General features: G+C 39.7%; 1 protein-coding gene across 1 annotated transcript; it reads left to right on the forward strand.

Moving 5' to 3' along the window:
• Positions 1–18,565: 18,565 nt before the first annotated feature.
• LOC136429551 (polycystin-1-like protein 2) lies at positions 18,566–21,749 on the forward strand. The gene is made up of 8 exons (XM_066419386.1): positions 18,566–18,575; positions 18,809–18,948; positions 19,248–19,481; positions 19,803–20,051; positions 20,645–20,805; positions 21,160–21,338; positions 21,513–21,661; positions 21,735–21,749. Exons 1-8 carry the CDS (start codon positions 18,566–18,568, stop codon positions 21,747–21,749), a joined length of 1,137 nt encoding a protein of 378 aa, XP_066275483.1.
• Positions 21,750–22,065: the final 316 nt, after the last annotated feature.

The following is a 22,065-nucleotide window of genomic DNA, read 5'->3' on the forward strand; positions in this document are numbered from 1 at the left end:
ATATGACCTACAGGTCATTGACCCCTAGTGCCTTGCACCTGGCCAAGCTAGAAGTTTGCTTACGAGGAGGAAAGACCGGACATAAACATTTAACGTGATTATCGGAAAAACACCATGTTCCCTTAAACTCAGTGGTTAAATTGCAGTTTAGGAAATTTTATAACAGAAAACAAGTTAAATCAATGATTTTGTGAATGTTTATTCTAGCATTAGTTATTCCAGATATTTTCAAACTCCAAATTTTTCAACACAACACGGGAGATCGTTTCTCCTCAGACTGGCGCGACACTCCTGTCAAAATTGATTGATGATCTCTCTCTGCCGCCGACTTCATACATGATCAAAGGCGGGTGGTAGGCGGTGCGCGGGGGAAACTTAAACATATAATGTAGCGAAGTGTTGCACAAGGAATTCTCACGCTGAGGGGTACATGAAATAATGCTTACAAAATAGACCTCTATGAATCGGGCTACATTCAGCAATGGTAGACGGATTCGGGGCATGCCGCTCAAAACACATGGTCTCACTGGGGACAGGCGTGATAAATGGTCGGCCGTTGCGAAAATTTGGAATCCCATGCTGTTGATTTTCGTGATTGAATCTGTAAGAAAATATATTTTCATGTCGTTCATGTTTTTGGGACGGACGCCGGGACGGGGTGAATTTTTTCTATCATTTTCGTCCCGTTAGTAATGCAAATCGAATCGTGTTGCACAAGAGGCAAAACACTAAAAACGTGGGTCTTGTGGAGTGTTTTGGAGCGGGAAAATGCCGGATATTAGCGGTGCCGAACAGTGTACATCGTCGCGCGCGGGTGACGCTCCGTCAAAACAAATCCGCTGGTGGTCTAGCGCGGCCACCGAAAATAGGCAGAAACACACAGGAGGACTTAGCACCTTCGTTTATGAGGGCAACTGTGAAAATCTTTTGTTACAAATTGTTCGAACATTAACATTTGGATAGATGGTTTGAAACTGTTCTAAATAAAGCGATTTTTGTGTAGTTACGTTCGAAATGTTTCCAACGTATGTGAAATAAGTTCAAACATGTTATAAGTTTCAATTCTAATTGTTTGAACACTTTAGAACTATTGTGACTTAGACATTCTTTTAATCAAAACAGTTCAAACATATTACAAATATTATATTAAAACCCTCTCGGTGACTTGGAATTGACTCAAATATGTTGTTTTTGGTCATTTCCTTCGTCTCCTGTCAAATCTTCATATGTATACTATGGAAAACTTCATTCTTCCCTGGGGTTGATCTTTTTTAATTCAATTTTGAACTGGGTTGATTATGCGCAAGAGTGTAACTTTCAGCGGATATTTTTCGACTGGTTTACATGGAAATGGCACGGAATATCCCATTCTTGCAAGGGGAGGATTCTTTAATTATTTCTTTCAATTTTGAGCTGGAATGATTATGAAAAAGTCCATTTTTTAGCAGAAGTGTATTTGTTAATCAATTAGTGGATATGGTTGTGGACTGGTCCATATTGTGTTGAGGTGCTACTGGAAGACTCAATTTTGGACTGGGGTGATTCATTTTTTTAGTGCAAGTATTTTAGAATGGTCCATTGTTATTTCGGGAGAGTCCTTTTTTTGCATGGCGAGGAGTATGGCTAAACATGCTGTATTTGCTCGCAAATGTTGCCTTTCTAGTTTCAATGTTATTACTATCTTATCCAAGACGGGAATTACGGTTTGACTGAAGACTACTTGTCGATTAGTTAGTTAGTCCTAGGTAGCGTTTTATTTTCCAGTCGAGACTGTTCGGTTGACAGTAAAATTAAGCAAAATACAAGTAAAGATTTTGTCTGTGGTTTTGCAAAGTTAGAGGGAAAATCTTGTAGAAACTGCATCATTTAAAAATTACCATGATGTTGTTTCAAAAAGAAGAAAGTGGCAAGAATATTCCTCCTACCTCTGCAAATAGTGTCGGTGGACGGGCACTTGACCGATAATCATAACCCATAAAGGGAACATTTTGTGTCGACTTGGAAGTTTCTTGTTTATTATATTTAGCCATACCTAGTATGGCTAAACATATTGTTTTTATGTTTAGCCATAAGTATGGCTAAACATATTGTTTTCTCTCATGTTTCTTCTTCTTCTTCTTCTCCTCCTGTCAAATCTTCAAATCGATTCATCTCTGTCATTTTTTGACCAAATGACCTGAAATTTGGTACAGAGGTAATGTAGGCAAAAACCAATGTGCGTTCTTTTCCTTTTTTTGATATTGACCTTGAAAGTGATTTTATTGAGGTTTTTAGGCTATTTTTAGCATATCTTGGCCTCCTGCGCCCTGGTATTTCAACCGAATGACCTGAAATTTGCTGTATATGTGGCTTGAACAAATATTTAAAGGACTACATTCCCATTTTTGGCATACATATATTCAAAACGATTTATTTTGGGCTTTCTTGACAATATTTGCCACTTCTGTCACTTTCAATACTACATATGACCTACAGGTCATTGACCCCGAGTGCCTTGCACCTGGCCAAGCTGGAAGTTTGCTTACGAGGAGGAAAGACCGGACATAAACAGTTAACGTGATTATCGGGAAAACACCATGTTCCCTTAAACTCAGTGGTTAAATTGCAGTTTAGGAAATTTTATAACAGAAAACAAGTTAAATCAATGATTTTGTGAATGTTTATTCTAGCATTAGTTATTCCAGATATTTTCAAACTCCAAATTCTTCAACACAACACGGGAGATCATTTCTCCTCAGACTGGCGCGACACTCCTGTCAAAATTGATTGATGATCTCTCTCTGCCGCCGACTTCATACATGATCAAAGGCGGGTGGTAGGCGGTGCGCGGGGAAACTTAAATATATAATGTAGCGAAGTGTTGCACAAGGAATTCTCACGCTGAGGGGTACATGAAATAATGCTTACAAAATAGACCTCTATGAATCGGGCTACATTCAGCAATGGTAGACGGATTCGGGGCATGCCGCGCAAAACACATGGTCTCACTGGGGACAGGCGTTTTGGTCCCGCACGTTGTCGCAGCGGTGCGTCGCCGCTACGCGATCGAAAGCACGCCGCTGTCTGTCTCGGACCAACACGCGTCTCCCGTGATGTGTAGCGTCCACCACCAGGCCTTCCTACATGTCCTACGTACGGGCGTATGGATCGTAGAATTCGGCAAAAAAAGGAATGATTAGGCCAGTAGAGTCAGTCCCCGGTAAGGTCAATGATTCGCCCCTTTGCGCTAGCTTGTAACGTTAAATGAATGTACCCTCTGGTGGCCAAACTTCACTGACAAACTTTCTCCCTATTATCATCATGAGCTTGCGTTAGTCTGGTACTAGTGACTATTATGTGCCGGGAATGTTTATCTATCGCACGCCTTGGAAGGAAGTTCAACCATGATAAATGGTCGGCCGTTGCGAAAATTTGGAATCCCATGCTGTTGATTTTCGTGATTGAATCTGTAAGAAAATATATTTTCATGTCGTTCATGTTTTTGGGACGGACGCCGGGACGGGGTGAATTTTTTCTATCATTTTCGTCCCGTTAGTAATGCAAATCGAATCGTGTTGCACAAGAGGCAAAACACTAAAAACGTGGGTCTTGTGGAGTGTTTTAGAGCGGGAAAATGCCGGATATTAGCGGTGCCGAACAGTGTACATCGTCGCGCGCGGGTGACGCTCCGTCAAAACAAATCCGCTGGTGGTCTAGCGCGGCCACCGAAAATAGGCAGAAACACACAGGAGGACTTAGCACCTTCGTTTATGAGGGCAATTGTGAAAATCTTTTGTTACAAATTGTTCGAACATTGAAACATTTGGATAGATGGTTTGAAACTGTTCTAAATAAAGAGATTTTTGTGTAGTTACGTTCGAAATGTTTCCAACGTATGTGAAATAATTTCAAACATGTTATAAGTTTCAATTCTAATTGTTTGAACACTTTAGAACTATTGTGACTTAGACATTCTTTTAATCAAAATAGTTCAAACATATTACAAATGTTATATTAAAACCCTCTCGGTGACTTTGAATTGACTCAAATATGTTGTTTTTGGTCATTTCCTTCGTCTCCTGTCAAATCTTCATATGTATACTATGGAAAACTTCATTCTTCCCTGGGGTTGATCTTTTTTAATTCAATTTTGAACTGGGTTGATTATGCGCAAGAGTGTAATTTTCAGCGGATATTTTTCCACTGGTGTAGTTTACATGGAGATGGCACGGAATATCCCATTCTTGCAAGTTGAGGATTCTGTAATTATTTCTTTCACTTTTGAGCTGGAATGATTATGAAAAAGTCCATTTGTTAGCAGAAGTGTATTTGTTAATTAATAAGTGGATATGGTTTTGGACTGGTCCATATTGTGTTGATGTGCTACTGGAAGACTCCATTCCTGTGTGGAGAGACTGATAATTGTTTTTAAACTCAATTTTGATCCATTTTTTTTAGTGGAAGTATTTTAGAATGGTCCATTGTTATTTTGAGAGAGTCCATTTTTGCATGGCGAGGAGTATGGCTAAACATTCTGTATTTGCTCGCAAATGTTGCCTTTCTAGTTTGCTTAAGTCTTTCGACTTACTTTAGGTTAAGCTCGTGTAGTGTTCACGCCATTACAAAATTGTTATGATACTGTAAATGCATCTAATTTCGCGTGGTTTTTATTTCGCGCTAAGACGAAAATGGAGTGCTCGCGGTGGTTTTAAATTTGCGGCAGCACTATAGTCACATACTGCTACAGTATTGGACAAAAATGTTCGCCGTGGTTTTAAGTTCGCGGTAAAACGGTCACCGCCAAAATCGCGTACATAAAATCACCGTGAACATTTCTGCATTTACAGTATTATTCCTATACGCAGGTAAAAGTGCAAGAATATGTCTTTGTACGTCTATTCGCAGCGATAGTGAATAGAAATTTCTTCGACAGCTACATGTACGACCTTAAATTTTTTGCAGGCTTCATTTTCCGCTCCTCGCTGATCGATGTCTTTACACAACGCTACGTATATGAGAACTATCACATTCAATCTATAAGCGCCATATTGTAGCGATCTATAAACAACCTCCGTGGAAAATTACGGCACAGACCTCACAACGAACCAATCAATTATCATTGTATATATTGAATAAGAATGTCTATTGTTAACCGCCTGGTAGACATAATGACTGTAGCCATCCCGCATTGTACAGTGGTCAATTGAATATGAGCAATTAATCCTGCAGGCCTGCTACAATTTGAATGATTTATTGCATAGGCGTTTCTCTGTTGACCTTTCTTGGCAGCAAATAAAACTACGTGGTCATTTTACTAAGGAGCCGAACCAAATACTACTCGTACAGTGGACTGTTCGAGAATCTTCTATGGTTTGTCCTCTTGATACATTTTCCTTTCATAGGTTTTCAGCTGTGTAAACATGCCGAGACGGGTGTGTTGCCTTAAGTCCACAAAATATTCGGAATGATTATAAGTGGTACCCAAGCCCTTATTCTTGGAACGAGACTTTGAGATAAATGCTCGGATTGTAACTATTTGTCGTAAGCAATATTATAAAGAAATTAAATACGCGTTGTATCTCTTTTACAAACGAAAATCATTCAAGCCTACTCTGCCAGTTGAAATTTACAAACCCTTGTTTTGAAAATTATGGCTCAATTCGATATGTCAATGCCATGTAGTCTTGAACAGAGACGGAGGACGGCACTAGTTATCTGGCACGTATGACCCGCTGCTGCGATCACGTGTCGCTGACGTCACATTGCAGTAGCCGGGTCATTCCGTGAACAGGGTTGATGGAGTCAACCGAAAATTTGGGGTAAGTCCCAATTTCTCTTATAGTGTTCGACGAAAAGTTTAGTCTTGTTAATAGCCATGTAGTATACTTCGTAGCTATACCTTGACTGACTTTTCTCCAGTGGAAACAGTGTTATTATCGAACTTGTAGACGTCGCAGTTGTTGATAACTTAAAGGTTAGTAGAGCAAAATTATATGTTGCATTTGTTACATGAGGGTTGATAACCGCTGGATTGGTAATTTTGCTACTTTGTAAGGATACTAGACTGAGTAGTCATAGGTGGAGGCTATTAAAAATATCAATTTTGGCAGTCTCTGTTGTGTGTCTTTGGCTCCAATTGAGTAAAATATATGTTTCGCCTGCAGCTTGCAAAGTTAAATTCATAATTATGTGGTATTGGCGACATTTCAAAATGACCATAATGTTTCTTTAAGAAAGAGGAAAGGGGCAAAACATCCTACTACCCCTGCCAAAAGACGTCCTTTGCAGAAACTTTACCGATAGTAATATACACATAACCTATAGTTAACTTGGGCTCTATTTAGTGTAAATTGGTGAAGGCTTCCCACTAAGCTGACCGTAATTTGATTGGTCAAAATGATAAAAATGTGGATCCCTCTTTAATGAACTGTCCTGATCGGAGTGAGCTATTGTTACAACAGCTTTATTTTGTACCTTGTAGAGGCCATTGTTGTTGACAGAGAGAGAAAGGCTTCGCATTTATACGGAGGACGTACAGCTGCTGGATGATAATTATAAACTTGCATTTTGATGTGTAGATGTTTTCTTGGAGCGCATGCCTTTCCGTTCTTGTAAAGCTCTGGGAAAAGGAATATTTTGCGATGTTGTTAGCTTATCATGTAGAGAATGACGTGTTTCAGACTAGATAAGATGGGCGTGAGTCGACGGGCTGCAGAATTTTGTTGTTGAGTGTAGGCAGTTGGTTGTGTGTGTGATGAAGAAATGGAGTAAAACACATGTCATGATTTTTCTGTATTTTTTGGGGTTGAGCAATTTTCATTAGCATGTACGTGGAACTTTTCTACATATAAAAATCATGATTATGTCGTTTCTATCAAAAATGGCAAAGGGACAAGAATATCAATGCTACCTCTGTAAATAGTGGTGAACGATAGAAATCTTGTTCATATGCTTTACAATTTGACTGTTTTTGGCGACGCCTCAGGGGCGAGCCAAATTTTTACTATATTGTGTGCAGATTGCAAGAATTCTAGGAATTGTACAGGAATGTGAAAGTCCATGGGACGATAACTCAAGAATGCCTGGATGTATTGTCTTCATATTTTGTAGGTGGGTAGGTCTGTGGGAGACCTTGTAATGATTGGATTTTAGGCCCCCTAGCGACTTTCTATGGTACTGCAGGGGAACTTTCATTTTTCAAATCTCCTCTTCTGAACATGCTATAGTCATGATTTTTAAGTGGTGGATAGCTCTTTGTTAGGAAAATATGTCCTATAGATTTGGACCCCCTAGCGTTTTTTTTGGAACTGCAGGAGCTGATTTTGACTCAAACTTTGAAAGAGAATAACGCAAGAAAGGGATGACGAATCATCATAATTTTTGGTGTGTAGATAGCTTACGTGTTGATTTACATAAGCATATGCCAATTGTTCAAATCAATATCTGATTTGCATAATTAATGAGGGCAGTTGATAAATCAGCTGAATTCTATTAAAGGACTCTCAAACACATGACATATGTAACTGAGAAAGAGAAATCTTTTTTATAGATATCAATTATGCAAATTGATACTTAATTTGCATATTAATGACAAAATACTATAAATCCATAGTGGTAAATGATGGGGATTTCAATTTTGCACCATTTGGAAGTTAAGTAAATGTGGCCACTATTAGACATAAATCTTGCTTAGAGGGCCTCATTTACATAATTTATGAGGGAATGGTACGATATCTTCTTTTGTGAAAACAAGATTTTCATACATTGGACAACTTGTGTTATTTTGGAAGAGAAGGTGATCGACTGATTTGATTTATGCGAGGTCCTTATTTGCATATGGGCTAAAAACGAAAACGTTAACAGAGACCACCGTCGCCATTGCAACATCTTTTTATGTTGCCAATCTTGTTGTATTTAAAATTTTCTAGTGGATATTATCAAGGTTTCTTTATAATATTGGCTGAATTGGAGTTATTCACAAAGAGTCCCTAACATCAAAATAAAGTGCACCGATGCGTGTTTATCTCTATGCAGCTCGTTCGTGGATAGAAAGTTGTCTAATGTCCACATACAATATCTCAAATTTTTTGCATTATATTTTCCCCATTGCTTGTTGTTTTATGAGAGCATTGTAACAACGCCATACTGTAACGGGCTAACACACTACCTCTGTGGAGCATTACCTAACAACCTCATCATTATTGTATAGGGATACAAAGGACATTCCATATAATGAATGAAGACCTTTATTGTACATTCGTGTCCTTGAGGGATACGAGGGTCGATTGTTAAGCGTCCGGTGCGCACGATGACTGTAGCCGTTCGGCATTGTACTGTAGCTATTTGAATATGAGCAATTAATTATTTAGGCCTTCTGCAGATTGAATAATTTATTGCATAGGCGTTTCTCGTATTGGGCGAGTGTTATAGTTATACCAGTTATCATTTCGGCTAAGAAAGCCGGCTCAATAAACATATAGTGTGGTTTAAATTCCAGTATCGGTGTATTGAATCAAAGTTGGCAAAGTCTTTTTAGGGAATTGCAGAAAGAGCCGAAACGTCTTCTGTGAGTGGTATAGCCTGTAATAAAGTTTTGCCTCCTCCGAAGGGAGCAAAATCTTTTGTTATTTTATCTATATTTTTGACTTCCCTATTTCTCTCTCTCCCTCTCACTGTTTCTCTCTCTCTTTCTCTCTCTCTCTTGGTTTAAGTGTGAGTGTGTGTTTGTGAATGTGTGTGTGTGTGTGTGTGTGTGTGTGTGTGTGTGTGTGTGTGTGTGTGTGTGCGCGCGCGTGTGTGTGAGTTTTCAAAATTTTGATATCAGTATATTTTTGCATCTGTGTACCGCCAAACAGAATCATGAAGATTCAACTTCTGATACTTGCCATTCTGGCTGGCACGGCCTGCGCCAAGCCACTGAAGGCTGCTGAGGAGCCAGAGAAGACCCACGGCGATGCGCAGGCAACCGGTGGGCATGGGAGGGCCTCTGGACTCGGTCGGCTGACTGAGGTAGGGCCGGTTCACTTGAGTCGAGAAATTTCTCGTTGCGGCGAGCCATATTTTTGCTCATGCACGTTATTGCATTTTGCTCATTGATCTGTTTATCAATAGTGGTATTGTGATATTTCGAAAGATTGGACTGCTTTATTCTATTTTATTGTAGCAATTATTTCTTTCATTTTTTCTTAGCAAAATATAGAAAGCTTTGAAACGTGCATAGCAAATTAAGGTCGACAACCTGTGGCAGAGATTTAATTGATGATAAGCATTATGCTTTTGGACAACATGATTATAGACGATGTACGAGCCAATATAATACATATATAACCTAAAATTGATATATCAATACATGCGTGAGCTGAAAGTTGAAGCTCAAGGTTTGATCGGAACTACCAAAAATAAAAATGCAATACTTAACCAAAAAGATTAACTGGGCTTTACACATCTGTATTTCCACAAATTGTCACATATGTAGCATCCACTTATCTGACAGCGCGTTACATTATAAGGACACCAAGTTAACAATCCCTATCTGATGCTGGTAACTATCTTTTTTTCTTTTGACAGAACCCGGATGTTGGGGTAGGTCCAGGTTTTGATGACCGGATGGCAGGTTACGTCACCTCACGAGATGTTGAGGAATCGTTCAACACTGACAATGTACCTAACGGTGTGTTTGAAAATTATTTTCAACCAATAAAATCAAAAGGTAAATAAGCCCCAGAAATAAGTCACTGATGGTAGTTTAACTACAACATTACTTTCCAAAGTCATAAGTGTTGTCAGCTGGTCTTATTATTTTTCAAATCATGGTCTCTTATTGGCTTTTTTATTTTCACTTTTAGAAAGGGTTGAGTTTCACATGTTCTAGTGAATATAACAGTAAACAGCATTGTTATAGTCACAGATCCCTTGCGAGGCCCAGAAGAGCCAGCCAATCGGAACGTGCGTGCTGTGAGTGGAAGTGAAGGTAACTTTTAAAGAATAGTTATAAACGTGTACGTATTTGTAAGTATGTAATTTGGAACCATTGGTACCGGTATACCCAACCATGCATATTGCTGTAAAGGTAGAATAAAATGAAGTCGGTTGAACACAAATCCAATCGATATATCAAACCAATTGTTGATTTGATTATTCAAGAGGGATGGACTTTCCTAAAGGAGTCAAACTTTTTTATTTATTTTCTGCATGGCCTGCCTCAGCGTACAGGCCCCATGTCAAAATGGAACAGTAAACTATGCCAGAATACTCCATTTTGAATGGGTTCAACTAGGCAAAATCTATTTTTGAGTAGAAGTTATATTCGAGTAGCTCACTTTGCATGAATATGTCTTTGCCAAGTCCGTTAAAATGGACGAATAGTTCATGGTGTGTGTGTGCATGCGTGAAGTTTTGTGATTTTGTTTGTGTTTCACAAATGTGTGTGTGTAAATTTGTGTTTGTTTGTGTGTGTGAATGAGTGGGTATGTCTGTATGCATGTGTGTGCGTGTATGTGTGTGTGTGTGTGTGTGTGTGTTAATGCATGTGATTTATTTGTATGCGTTTGCGCGTGGGTGTGGATTTATGTGAGTCAGTGCCTGCGTGAGTGCGTGCGTGTATGCTTGTGTGTGTGTGTGTGTTTGTGTTTGTGTGTGTGTGTATTTGTTTGTGCGTGTGTGTGTGCGTGTATTTGTGTGTGTGTGTGTGTGTGTGTGTGTGTATGTGTATGTGTATGTGTGTGTGTGTGTGTGTGTGTGTGTGTGCGCTGTTGTCATCACCATCATCTATATCGACCTGTATCAGTCGGTATCAAACAAGAACTCCGCATTGCCCTATCAAGCATTATACATTTTTGTTAGTGTATGTATCAAATACAATGTAGGCCTATAAGATGCATCTGTATATGTGTAGACATTTACATTTGTAGCACACGATCGTCACAAATCCAGTGCCTACATTTCAATTTGATCCTCTTGAGACAAGGAGAAAACCATATTCCCTTTCCAGGCATCCCTGGATGGCTTAACGGACCGGAGAGCTGGGTCGTGGACTTCTTCCCCACAACGTACCAAGACCCGCCTTGGAATGCTTTGGACTGTTCACCGGATACCACGTGGAGGCCTCCGTCTTCGCGAATAAGACCTAACAGGAAGTACTGGATAATCATGGACATGCAGGAACGGTATAGGGTGTACCAGATCAGGGTCGTCCAGGTTGGAAACAGCGTTCACGACATAAAGGACTTTGTTCTGGAGATGTCGTCCGTTCACCCATATGTGTGGGAAGTCGTGGAGCGCTCAGACGCTGTCCTGGTCGGCATCACGGAGCCACAACACTTCGGGGATTTCGACGTGACGTCGCAGTACTGGAGGATCACCATGAGATCTATCTCAGGAAGGCCTGTTCAGATAAAGGACTTCTGCTTCTTTGGACACAAAGGTTAGCACGCCCTTTTTCTTTATCTCAATTGAAAATAGAGGTATAGTTTTTTGTCCATCTGTCTGGGTGCAGTCGTGCGTGCGTGCTTGGTTTCGTGTCCAGCACAACATGTTTCATGTTGAAATTATGAACAAAGATTCATAATTAGGCCCTTTTTGTAATCATTGTACATATATTCTTTTATTGATCTATATTCTGTGACTAGTAGACGCAGTAAACACAGTCAAACATGCTTGTGTTTCAGAAATGTACAGTCCACAGTCACTCACCTGCTCAACAGCAACTTACACTTCACTCGGCATCAGCTGGATCAAGCCGAGTGCGCCCCTTAGCGGATACAGAGTGAATCACACTCTGCTTGGTAACAATCCTCTCGACGTGATTACAACAGACATCGGTCCGGTAACCGAAGAGCACGTTCTCCGAAATGTCCAAGCTGACCAGGAATACATCGTAACGCTTGTGGCTGTTGGGATGTATAAGAACAGCTTACCAGTCAACATCACCTGTTTGACGTGTGAGTTCAATTACACTTAAGCTTCAGGAGCGAGCTTAATAGTATTTTCATGTACCTTACAGGTCTGAGCCACAGTCTTTTATTCCGTTGCATTAAGTGCATTGTATATCTTATTCTTCTATTAACATTTGACGTTCCTTTATCTAACAGTGACGCCCCCGCCTGAGGACTTTCAGATGACATACGTCACAGAAACGTCAGTTACAGTCTCGTGGAAGCAGAGGACCAACTCCCTCGCTATTCACCACAAGATCTTGATAAGGCGTAGTGATACTGCCGATAGCCTGTTCACACAGCTAGTGCCCATAGATCAAACTGATCTGACATTTACTGACCTCACCCCTGGTACAGAGTATGTCATATCAGCCACAAGCTTCAACAGGCAAAACGAGGGGCCAGCAGTTAACCTTATTGTTGGAACAAGTAAGAAAACATATTTCAATATGGTATTGGTCATTGGTCATATCTTGATGTATACAATGCCCAATACACATTGCATTAAAAAACAGAGCCCTGTTAGAAATGTAACGACTTTTATTTGAAGCAGTTATTTGTAAATTTGTATGGACAGAATTTTTTTATGTAACTAATAAAAACACTGTACCCCTAATCCTCAGAAACGGACAGTCCAATGGCATTGGATGTTGAACAGATGACAACCAACACTATAACAATCTCATGGTTACCACCTAAAGCTGCCCTTACCGCTTACAACATAACCTACACAGAAGATGGAAGGAGTACTTCCATGATGACGTCAGGGGATGTAGACAGCTGTGAACTGACAGATCTGGTTCCTGGTACTCAGTATGACATCGACTTGGTGGCCGTTAGCAGGGTGGGGAAGAGTATCGCCATCGGTATAAGTGTTATCACCGGTAAGTGATAGATGGTCATTAAATTAGTAGAGCAGTAGCTAAAATACTGAGGTCATAATATTACAATGTGCTTAAAGTTGATACCGTTCAGAACAAAACTGTTATTTTCTCTGTACAATTAAAAGCTGAGACTGGTTGGTTGTATTTGTTTTCACTGTTTGATATTATAAGTCTGGAATTTGCATGATTTACCTCGTCCATGATTATCAACTTTGCTTTGTCCTTTACTGCTCTACTTCTGTTGATTGTGAATTACATACATGTATATCATATACCATTTGTATAACTTGCCTATTTTATCTTTAGACACAGATCCGCCTTCGAGTTTGAGAGTCACCAAGTCCTTCACGACATGGATGTTCCTGGAATGGACGCCATCTATGGCAAACATTCTGTTCTACGACTTGGATATTTCAGATGAATATGGCGGAGAAGGAACATTGATGAGGTAAAAAATACACATTAAAGCGATGTGTATTATTAGAGCTCACAATATCTAGCGAGTTCAAAGTGTGCAGGAATGTCCCATTTTAAATTTCAAGTTTATCTTGAACACTTTATACGAGAGAGTTGGTCATAGGTTAATTCAAATGTAGTAAAAAGTAAAACATAACCGTCAAACGGTTACTATCAATGTTATTACCGTATCCACTAGCATGCGGAATACATTTCTTCTTTTGGAATAGTTTCAACATGTTTATAGCCATATGTAGAATCGACTTGTCTCTGATAAATATCTCTAAATACGTTTTGCCATAATTTGTACCTTTAACAAATGATTTGCAATGGGGAATTATATGGTTACACACTGTTTGCGTGTGTCATGACAGCTATGTTTTCTCACCATTTTGTAGCAACCTCTTCAAAAGCAATAAAATCATCAACTTTATGTCAAATGTTTTTCGTACAGACTTGATGGGCACGAAACGTCCTACAACATCACAGGTCTTGTACCAGAAGCCACATACGTCATCAAGATGGCGGCCTACAGCGAGCATGGTCGTAGCGTGGATATCACTTATTCAAATAGTACAGGTATAGTGTCTGATTGCATTATGTTAAACATCTAAAGAGAGTAATTTACGATACAATGATTTCAATAGGAATGCTGAATTTTTACATGGCAACAAACATTGATGTTTTGATAACCTAACTCTTGTGCGATTAACTTGTGCCGTATAAAACATCTAAGAAATATGCTTTGTGCATATAGGCTTTATATCATCAATGGAGGTCAGCACTGTTGAATCTTCACACACAACGACAAAAGCTTCCACAGCGGATAGAGTGAGAACTACTCCAACGACGTCTTCTCCGTTTTGGACAGAGTCGACAACAGCTCTGAATATCGAAGGTACTATATGTATAACGATGTATATGTTACCTTAACAGTACATACAAATTGGTTTTGTTAATCTATCTTTGCGCAATTGATTGTCACACATGTTATTGCTATGTCACCAGTGAGGTCCGATAGTAAAGAATACGCAACATTCTACGTCACGTTCTACGTCATAAACTACGTGTGAAGTTCTACGTCATAAAAGGTTAAGGGATAATCAGTGTTTATGTCTTCGAATATATTGGTGAAGAATACAAGTCTTTAATTCTTGTTTCTGCAAATGTTTATATAGTAAGTAGATCACTGGAAAAACATTTCAGTAGTTGTTATAGGGAGGCTAAACTTAAAATTGAAAAGTCTACTATACTTTGCTAAATATACCCCAAAGTCAATTCCTTACCTGTTTTACATAAGTCCGCCATAGTTCAGGGATTTGTAACTTGGGCCGTTCTTACGGCTACTCGCCTGATGATTGAATTAATCAATTGTAAGATCACAATGTGTGACGTCAGGTCTTGGCATTTCAAAACCAAAGTGAACAGGGTTTTTCAATCTGGCTTTCCTGAGTATGGATTTAGAGGAATTTTTCGACGAATTCAAGGTAATTGTGAGCATTGAATTCGGAAAATTCCTCGAAATTTCGTCCTCATGAAAGCCAGATCCTGAATCCTTGCTCATACCGAATGGGAAATGCCGAGACCTGATGTCACATGTTATGATCTTACAATTGATTAATTCAAACATCAGGTGAGTAGCCGTCAGAACGGCCCAAGTTACAACTGACGGAAGAGGCCTGAACTATGGCGGACTTATGTAAAACAAGTGATGACTTGACTTCGGGGTATATTTAGCAATGTATAGTAGCATTTTCAAATTTTAAGTTCAGCCTCCCTTTAAGGACTTGATTTTGATTCTTAAAAGCACATGGAGATGCCCCTTATAATCGCTACAAATTGAATTACAAATGTGCAAGTAGTACATGATTATATACCGTTCACGTGTGTCTTATCATTTTGTAGCAAAAAAATCAACAACTGTCTTGGCTGACGACACAACAACAGGCCAACGGACCACTGCAAACTATAGTAAGATTGTTCAACTGTGTTATCTATTTAATGTTACGTGCACATCCCTAATTGTTTTGGAGTCGTTATAGCTAAAGCTTCTGACAAAACCCTTCTAATAAAGTATCGAAAGTTGTGTCGAAAAATAGAAAATGATTAAAATTCATACTTTTATCGTGACTTAAGATTAAGCATTTAACTATCTCACAAGCAATGCGTAGTTGTAATGATTTTAAATTGACAATTTGCATTACGTAACGTCATATATTTAATGACATAATACTCACTCACTCTAATGTTCACAGTACCATCAACAGGGAAATCAAGGAAGCCTCCACGTATCCAACAAACATCGAGAGCAGGTAAGTGTTTGTTTTAGGAGTGCGTGTGTGGATGGGGTGGGGGGCTGGGTTTATTGTAAGTTGTTTGTAAGATATTCTCAGAAAACAGGCGATGTACTGTCTCACAAAATATGTATGATGCCACAAGTTTTAAATATTAAAGTTTGATTGAATTGAGACAGATAATATCTGAGTATGTTTCAGGCATAAAAGAACATACAACTTCTCCGAAATGGACTACCGAAGACCCAGGTGAAAAGGTACGACGCATTTTGATCATTGATACTAAATATACTTACATCTTATCGATCAATATCTGCGTCCAAAATGAATCATTTTTATATGCAGCAATATTTCTCTTACCTATGTTTTGCCCAGCAAACGGATGTCAAAATACTTTATTACTGAAACTATATTCCCTTGAACACTTGATAGGTCCAGAAGCTCGCACAAGGCCTGGAACAAAGTTTACCAGAAGTAGTGGGGCCAGAGGACATTCTTGCAGTGTCGTCCAACATCAACGAGATCATCAAACCTGGTGATGGCTTTGAGTCAGAAATACCACCGTCAGTGTTGGTGAGCTTAGCTCTACTTTGTCTCAAATGATCTGTAATTTTGTCCATAGTTGTAAGAAACATAGGCTGTTCATAGAGAGGAATGTGCCGGCCTCTTAATTGTGGATCATCGAACGCTATTTTTGGATTCACTTTGTATCTTTTCTGGACAGCAAACTACGGCGGGAATCATAGAGAAACTTGCTTCTGCCGCTAAAGGATCACAGGACATATCTATTGAGAATATGGGGACCATAGCAGATGGTGAGAATGCTTAATGTTATCTTTATATAATTCCTAGTTCCCGAGTGAAACTCATTCAAGAACTCATTGCAGTGGGGCTACCATAAAATGACTGTTTTCCTGGAAGAGGCCATGACAAAAAGTACTGTCTGTGCATGTGATGCTTTATTCTAAGTTTGTAATTTAATTTAATTTAATTTAATTTAATTTAATTTAATTTAATTTAATTTAATTTAATTTGATTTGATTTGATTTGATTTGATTTGATTTGATTTGATTTGATTTGATTTGATTTAATACAATTTAATTTAATCTAATCTAGTTTAATTCAATTTAATTCAACTTTTTTAAATTCACAGGAATACTTAACTTTAAACCTTTGACGTGTATAAAAACTAATGATACATATGAAGCCATTGCCATTGGATAAATTTGTTTTGAAGCTTATTTCTTTCTTCTTTGTCTTTCAGCCTTGTTACAGGCGGCTTCAGCAGTTATCGATGTGTTACCCAAAACAGAAACACAGACTGACAGTAACTCCGACAATGTGTTAGAAAGTGATCTTATCGACACGAGTTCCACTGACCTCTCCCCCAAGCAGCAGCTTAAGATGTTACAAGAGAAGGAGAGGGAAAAAGAGGACATGGTAAGAATTTAAATGGCCTGTGAAGTTTCGTAATAAACATGGTTTCTGATATTATAATACATGTAGTGCATTATTATCAAATCTCTCATTATGATTTGTAAGATAACTGCCGAATGTCTCTTTTCACTATTAACCCTTTTTTTATTTCTATCTAATCAAGAAACGAAGAGTTTCGCAGTCTATTGTGGCATCTTTGGACCAGGTTGCTGAAACACTGCTGGCGTTGCAACCCGAGGATGTAAAGTATCACTCAAGCTTTAAAACAGAAAACCTCGCTGTCAATGTGGCGAGGTTTTCCTCCGACGAAGAACTCATCCTTGACTCAGGAGACATTGTGGCAACTATCCCACCAACACCTGGGTCTAAGACACACGACATGCGGGATGTCAAGGTAGGAAAGACACACACAAGCACAAGCAACCCCCCCCCCCCGCACAATGCCTTTTCCATTCTACTAGCATGTTACAACATTGTTAAATATAAAGTAATGTGCACGAGACAGCGCTTACCGTTCAACAAATGTTAAAGTCATGCATACTGCACGAAATGGTCTCGTATCCCGGCGTATACGTACAGGGATTCCTCCGGAAATATTCCATATCCCGGTGCGGATTTAGCGTATCCGTTAATTTTATCGGATACGCTAAATCCGCACCGGGATATGGAATATTTCCGGAGGAATCCCTGAACGTATACGCCGGGATACGAGGCCATTTCGTGCAATGATCGATCACTTCGTGTCTTGAACTTACATTATTGTTAGAATAGTAAGCCATGAACTGTTATATTTTGTGTCACAGACGTTACTTTTCAAGAAGAACCCATATTCATGGAGTGAATCAACCGGAGGACAAAACATCTCGTCATCAGTGTCGTTTCTGACGATCGAATCAAAGAATTCCGGAAGCGAAAGAAAAGGTCAAGAAGTAAAGCTGGATATTCCATTTGTACCGTCCCGAGAGAGAGGACAGCCAACCGGCCGGCCATCACAGGTAACGACAGAAAGACCGAGCACGGCGGATGATAACACCAACGGCACAACAATGGCGTACCATGCCTTCAATGTTCAGTACGATAACGTCATCCCTGTTGTCCGTATGAACTGGTGGGATGTAGAAGCGACATTTCACGTCTACATCTCCTACGGATCTCCTCCGACTGAAGAAAAGTATGACGAGAAAAGAGTTATCAAGGAAGACGGATATGAAGCTTGGCTTCGGGGGACAGATTTGTCAACATCCTTCATCCCCAACACGACTAACCATGGCGGACGGATTCTGTATGTTGGTGTACAGAAGTTAGGTGCGTTTCCCCCATGTAAATACTTTAACTGTATGCTGTCTGTTTATCTAACTTGTAGCAATAGTGAAAATTGTAAATACATATGTCCAGAGGTAGATGAAGACGAATATCACTTTTTGATTGTATGTCCCAAATATTTCGATATACGTAATTCACTATACTCAATGCTATCGTCGGATTTACCAGGATTTATCTCAATGGACTTGAACAGCAAATTCAAGTACATAATGACATGTGACAACCCATGCATGGTATACATTGGGAAATATATCAAAGAATGTCTAGACGTAAGAAACTCCTCCAATAATTGAAAAATCCTATTGTCATCCCATACTACTACACCATATTGTATAAGATAGACTACTTCACCATATTGTATAAGATAGACTACTACATAATATTGTATTAGATAGATTGGTTAGCCTAATAGAATGTTATCTATGTACATGTACCAGTGAATGCCATACTTTGTACCTTGTACAATTGTTCTGCAATAAAGTTATTATTATATACTTGACAGGATCGGTCAGCTTTGCAAAACACCAACAGCAGCCTACCGTGCAGATCCTGAGCAACGATGACTACACACTGTCGATATCAGCTGTAGGCTGCTCCTCTTGGAAGGACAGTGATAATCAATGGAAGCTGGAGGGCTGTGACGTAAGAAAGTGTTACAGCTATTATCACCTACGCACCTACCTAATCTCTCAAACTGACTTGGTCGCCGGGGAGGAGGGGGGGGGGGCTGAGACACTGAGTGGCCAGTTGTGGCCAGGCGTCTAATTAAAGACAGAAAAAGACTGTTCCAGCAAGCTAAGGCCCTAAACAAACTCTACCATAATGCAGGAACAAAACGTCTGGAGGTTGCCATTACTGTTTCTGTACTGTCTAATAAGATAATACATAACACCAATTCCTGCCTCACTTATTTTCATCGGCTAACATTGAACCCTTGACAGGCTGACATTGACCTGGACCATGGAACCATCAGCTGCCGGTGTCACATGTCGGAGAGGAAGGTCTTTGTGGGGACCATGACTCTTCCGCTTCCCAACTCCATCAACTTCATCAACGCGTTCAAGAACTTCCGCAATCTGAGCGAAAACTCCGTAGTGTTCTCCATCGTGGTGTCTGAGTACATCCTTTACATCCTACTCATGGTTTTCTTGTACGTGGACTTTCACCGTATATGGGTAAGTGTAAAGTTGGTTCATTTTTAGCTTTATCAATCTTTTAACGGTTGTTATGCTTTTCCATTGCAAAGGTGATCTTGCCCAATCCTTTAACAGGCGATATGGATTTGACACGTACAAATACACGAGCAAATACATCCGATAGCCATGTGGATCATGGAAATGTAGCTTTGTATGATTAGAGTTATGTTGCAATTCATTATGGTGTATTTTTTTCTAGATCTAGATCAGTATGATTTTGGAATTCCTGATTTTGATTAGACCAAATTTATGCAGCTACATAAGCTCAGGTCTGAGAGTTTCTTTTTTATACTTTCTTAGATGACTCTTCGTCATCCGGCCTCCCGGATAAGCCCCATTTCTGGAGAGAGTGGAGGAGAGAACAACCAAAGGAAGCCGCTGGACAAAGTGAGTCTGCTCCCTCCTGACAGGATGCCTGCACCTCACGTCTATCAAATCACGGTCACCACCGGGTCCATGTTCGGAGCAGGGACCACATCACGAATCGGCTTCCAACTCTTTGGGTCAGAGGGCACATCTCCAATCAAGATGCTGAACCCAGAAGGAGAGGTCGGTGCTGTAGCTCAGTAGCGTTCTCAGTATTCAAAAAATTGTTCATAACTAAAACTGTTTTAGGTATACCATACCAGATTCCTGTATTAACATTTGTTTGCTGTTTTGTTTAGAAATATAGAAATGCCCTTTAGAAACATCCATACAATATTGATAACCGCCAAAAGTAATAACTCAAGCAACTGGATAAAATTTTGAAACAGTCAGACGTTTCAGATCACTGACGAAAGACAGCGGATGCTGTCTGAAACGTCTGACTGTTTCAAAATTGTATCCAGTTGCTTGAATAATCATTTTTGGCGTATTTTACTACCTGGATGTCTAATCTTCATCAAAGAATTGATAACCGCATGTTTAAGCGCCAAATCGACAATATTTCACAGAAATATCAGCCAGACATATGGGTTTGTTTTTATAGCTGGGGTATGAAAGGCCAATGACAAAAATGACAATGACAATGAAAGATGTGCCTGATATACAGTTGAAATTAAGCTTAACTTTTCATCGCGCAAACACTGTGTAATATTGCAGCATCCCAACATAAACAACGTGAACGAGATAATATCTTTATTCATGGTTGGTGATTACAGGCTTTGGTGCGAGGAAGTACTTTGCATTTTGTCATGCCTGTGCGAGAGTCACTTGGAGAAGTGATGACGTTGCACATCTGGCATGACAACTCTGGGGAAGGCGACACGTCATCGTGGTTCCTCGGAAGTTTTATCGTCAGAGATATAGAAAAGGATGTGGCGTAAGATGAATAAAAAAACGACCTCTTTGTCGAAATTGTTTTGAGTTTGGTCTCTTTGCTACACTACTAGCAATTCCCAACTACATCTTTTATTCTATCTTGGCATGTTGGGTTTGAGAGATTGCAATCTGCCTTGCAAGATTTTGCTGGTATGAAAACTAACAACTCTCCTCTTCACAGCAACGCAGGTGAACTTGACTGGATATGGTCTTCATGATTAAAGTAATAATGGCATGTCTGTTTCATTAGCTACTTTTGCATTCCTATCATGGAACGAAAATGTAGCATGGCTGAGTACAAAACACAGATTGGTACACACATGGTCCTTTAGTTAAAGTTATGGTAATTTTTCAGATCTTACTTCACCTGCAACGACTGGTTATCGTCAGAAAAAGGGGACGGTGAAGTGCAGAAGGTGGTTCACGCAAGCACCGAGGCGGAGCTGACATCCTTCACCAATGCCTTCAACGAGGCAAGCAGAGACGTGTTCTACGATAAACATCTGTGGGCGTCTGCCCTTGTAGCAGCGCCGGGTAAGTAAATAAAAAAAAGGAACTGTCAATAGATACGTTTAAGAGGAATTCATAACGATAAATTGAAAAGATCAAAGGGAATGGAAATGCATCATAAAATTTAGTATAATATAATCTATGAAAAGGCTATGAGTGCCTTACCTTATTTTTCATGTATGTCTCTGTCCTGAGTAGGTTTCAGCTTCACCCAGGCCCAGCGTCTGTCCTGCTGCTTTACTCTACTGAACACCATGATGCTGGCCAGCGCCATGTGGAACAAGACAGAAAATACAACTGCTGACACAAGAGTGGTGAACCTGGGGTTCGTTCGTTTCGCAATAGAGGTAATGTTTATCTGTTTAGCGCACTTTATATATCATTTTGTTATCATAAATTCATAATATGTTATTCTTACAGAGAGCATTCTCATGAAATATTCTTACTATAGCAACAGAATTCAGTAATTATACTGTTTAATGTGATCGTTTTCCAAGCCGCATTGATTTGCTTTGTGTCTTTTTGTTCATTACGTTTGAACAGGAGCTGTACATCAGTCTCATGACTGCGCTAACCGTACTCCCCGTGAATCTGATGCTCCTGCAACTATTCCGCATGGAGGTGCCACTGTCCGTTAACACCTCGGAAATGTCGATCCGCCCGTCAAAGCAAGGTAGGGAAGCAGTGATGTCAAAATTATAAAGTGTTGATATGCGGATCGCTTGCACATCATGTGTGCCTGGGAATCTGG

This window comes from Branchiostoma lanceolatum, chromosome 3 (genome assembly GCF_035083965.1).
Source record: "Branchiostoma lanceolatum isolate klBraLanc5 chromosome 3, klBraLanc5.hap2, whole genome shotgun sequence".
Lineage (NCBI taxonomy): Eukaryota > Metazoa > Chordata > Leptocardii > Amphioxiformes > Branchiostomatidae > Branchiostoma > Branchiostoma lanceolatum.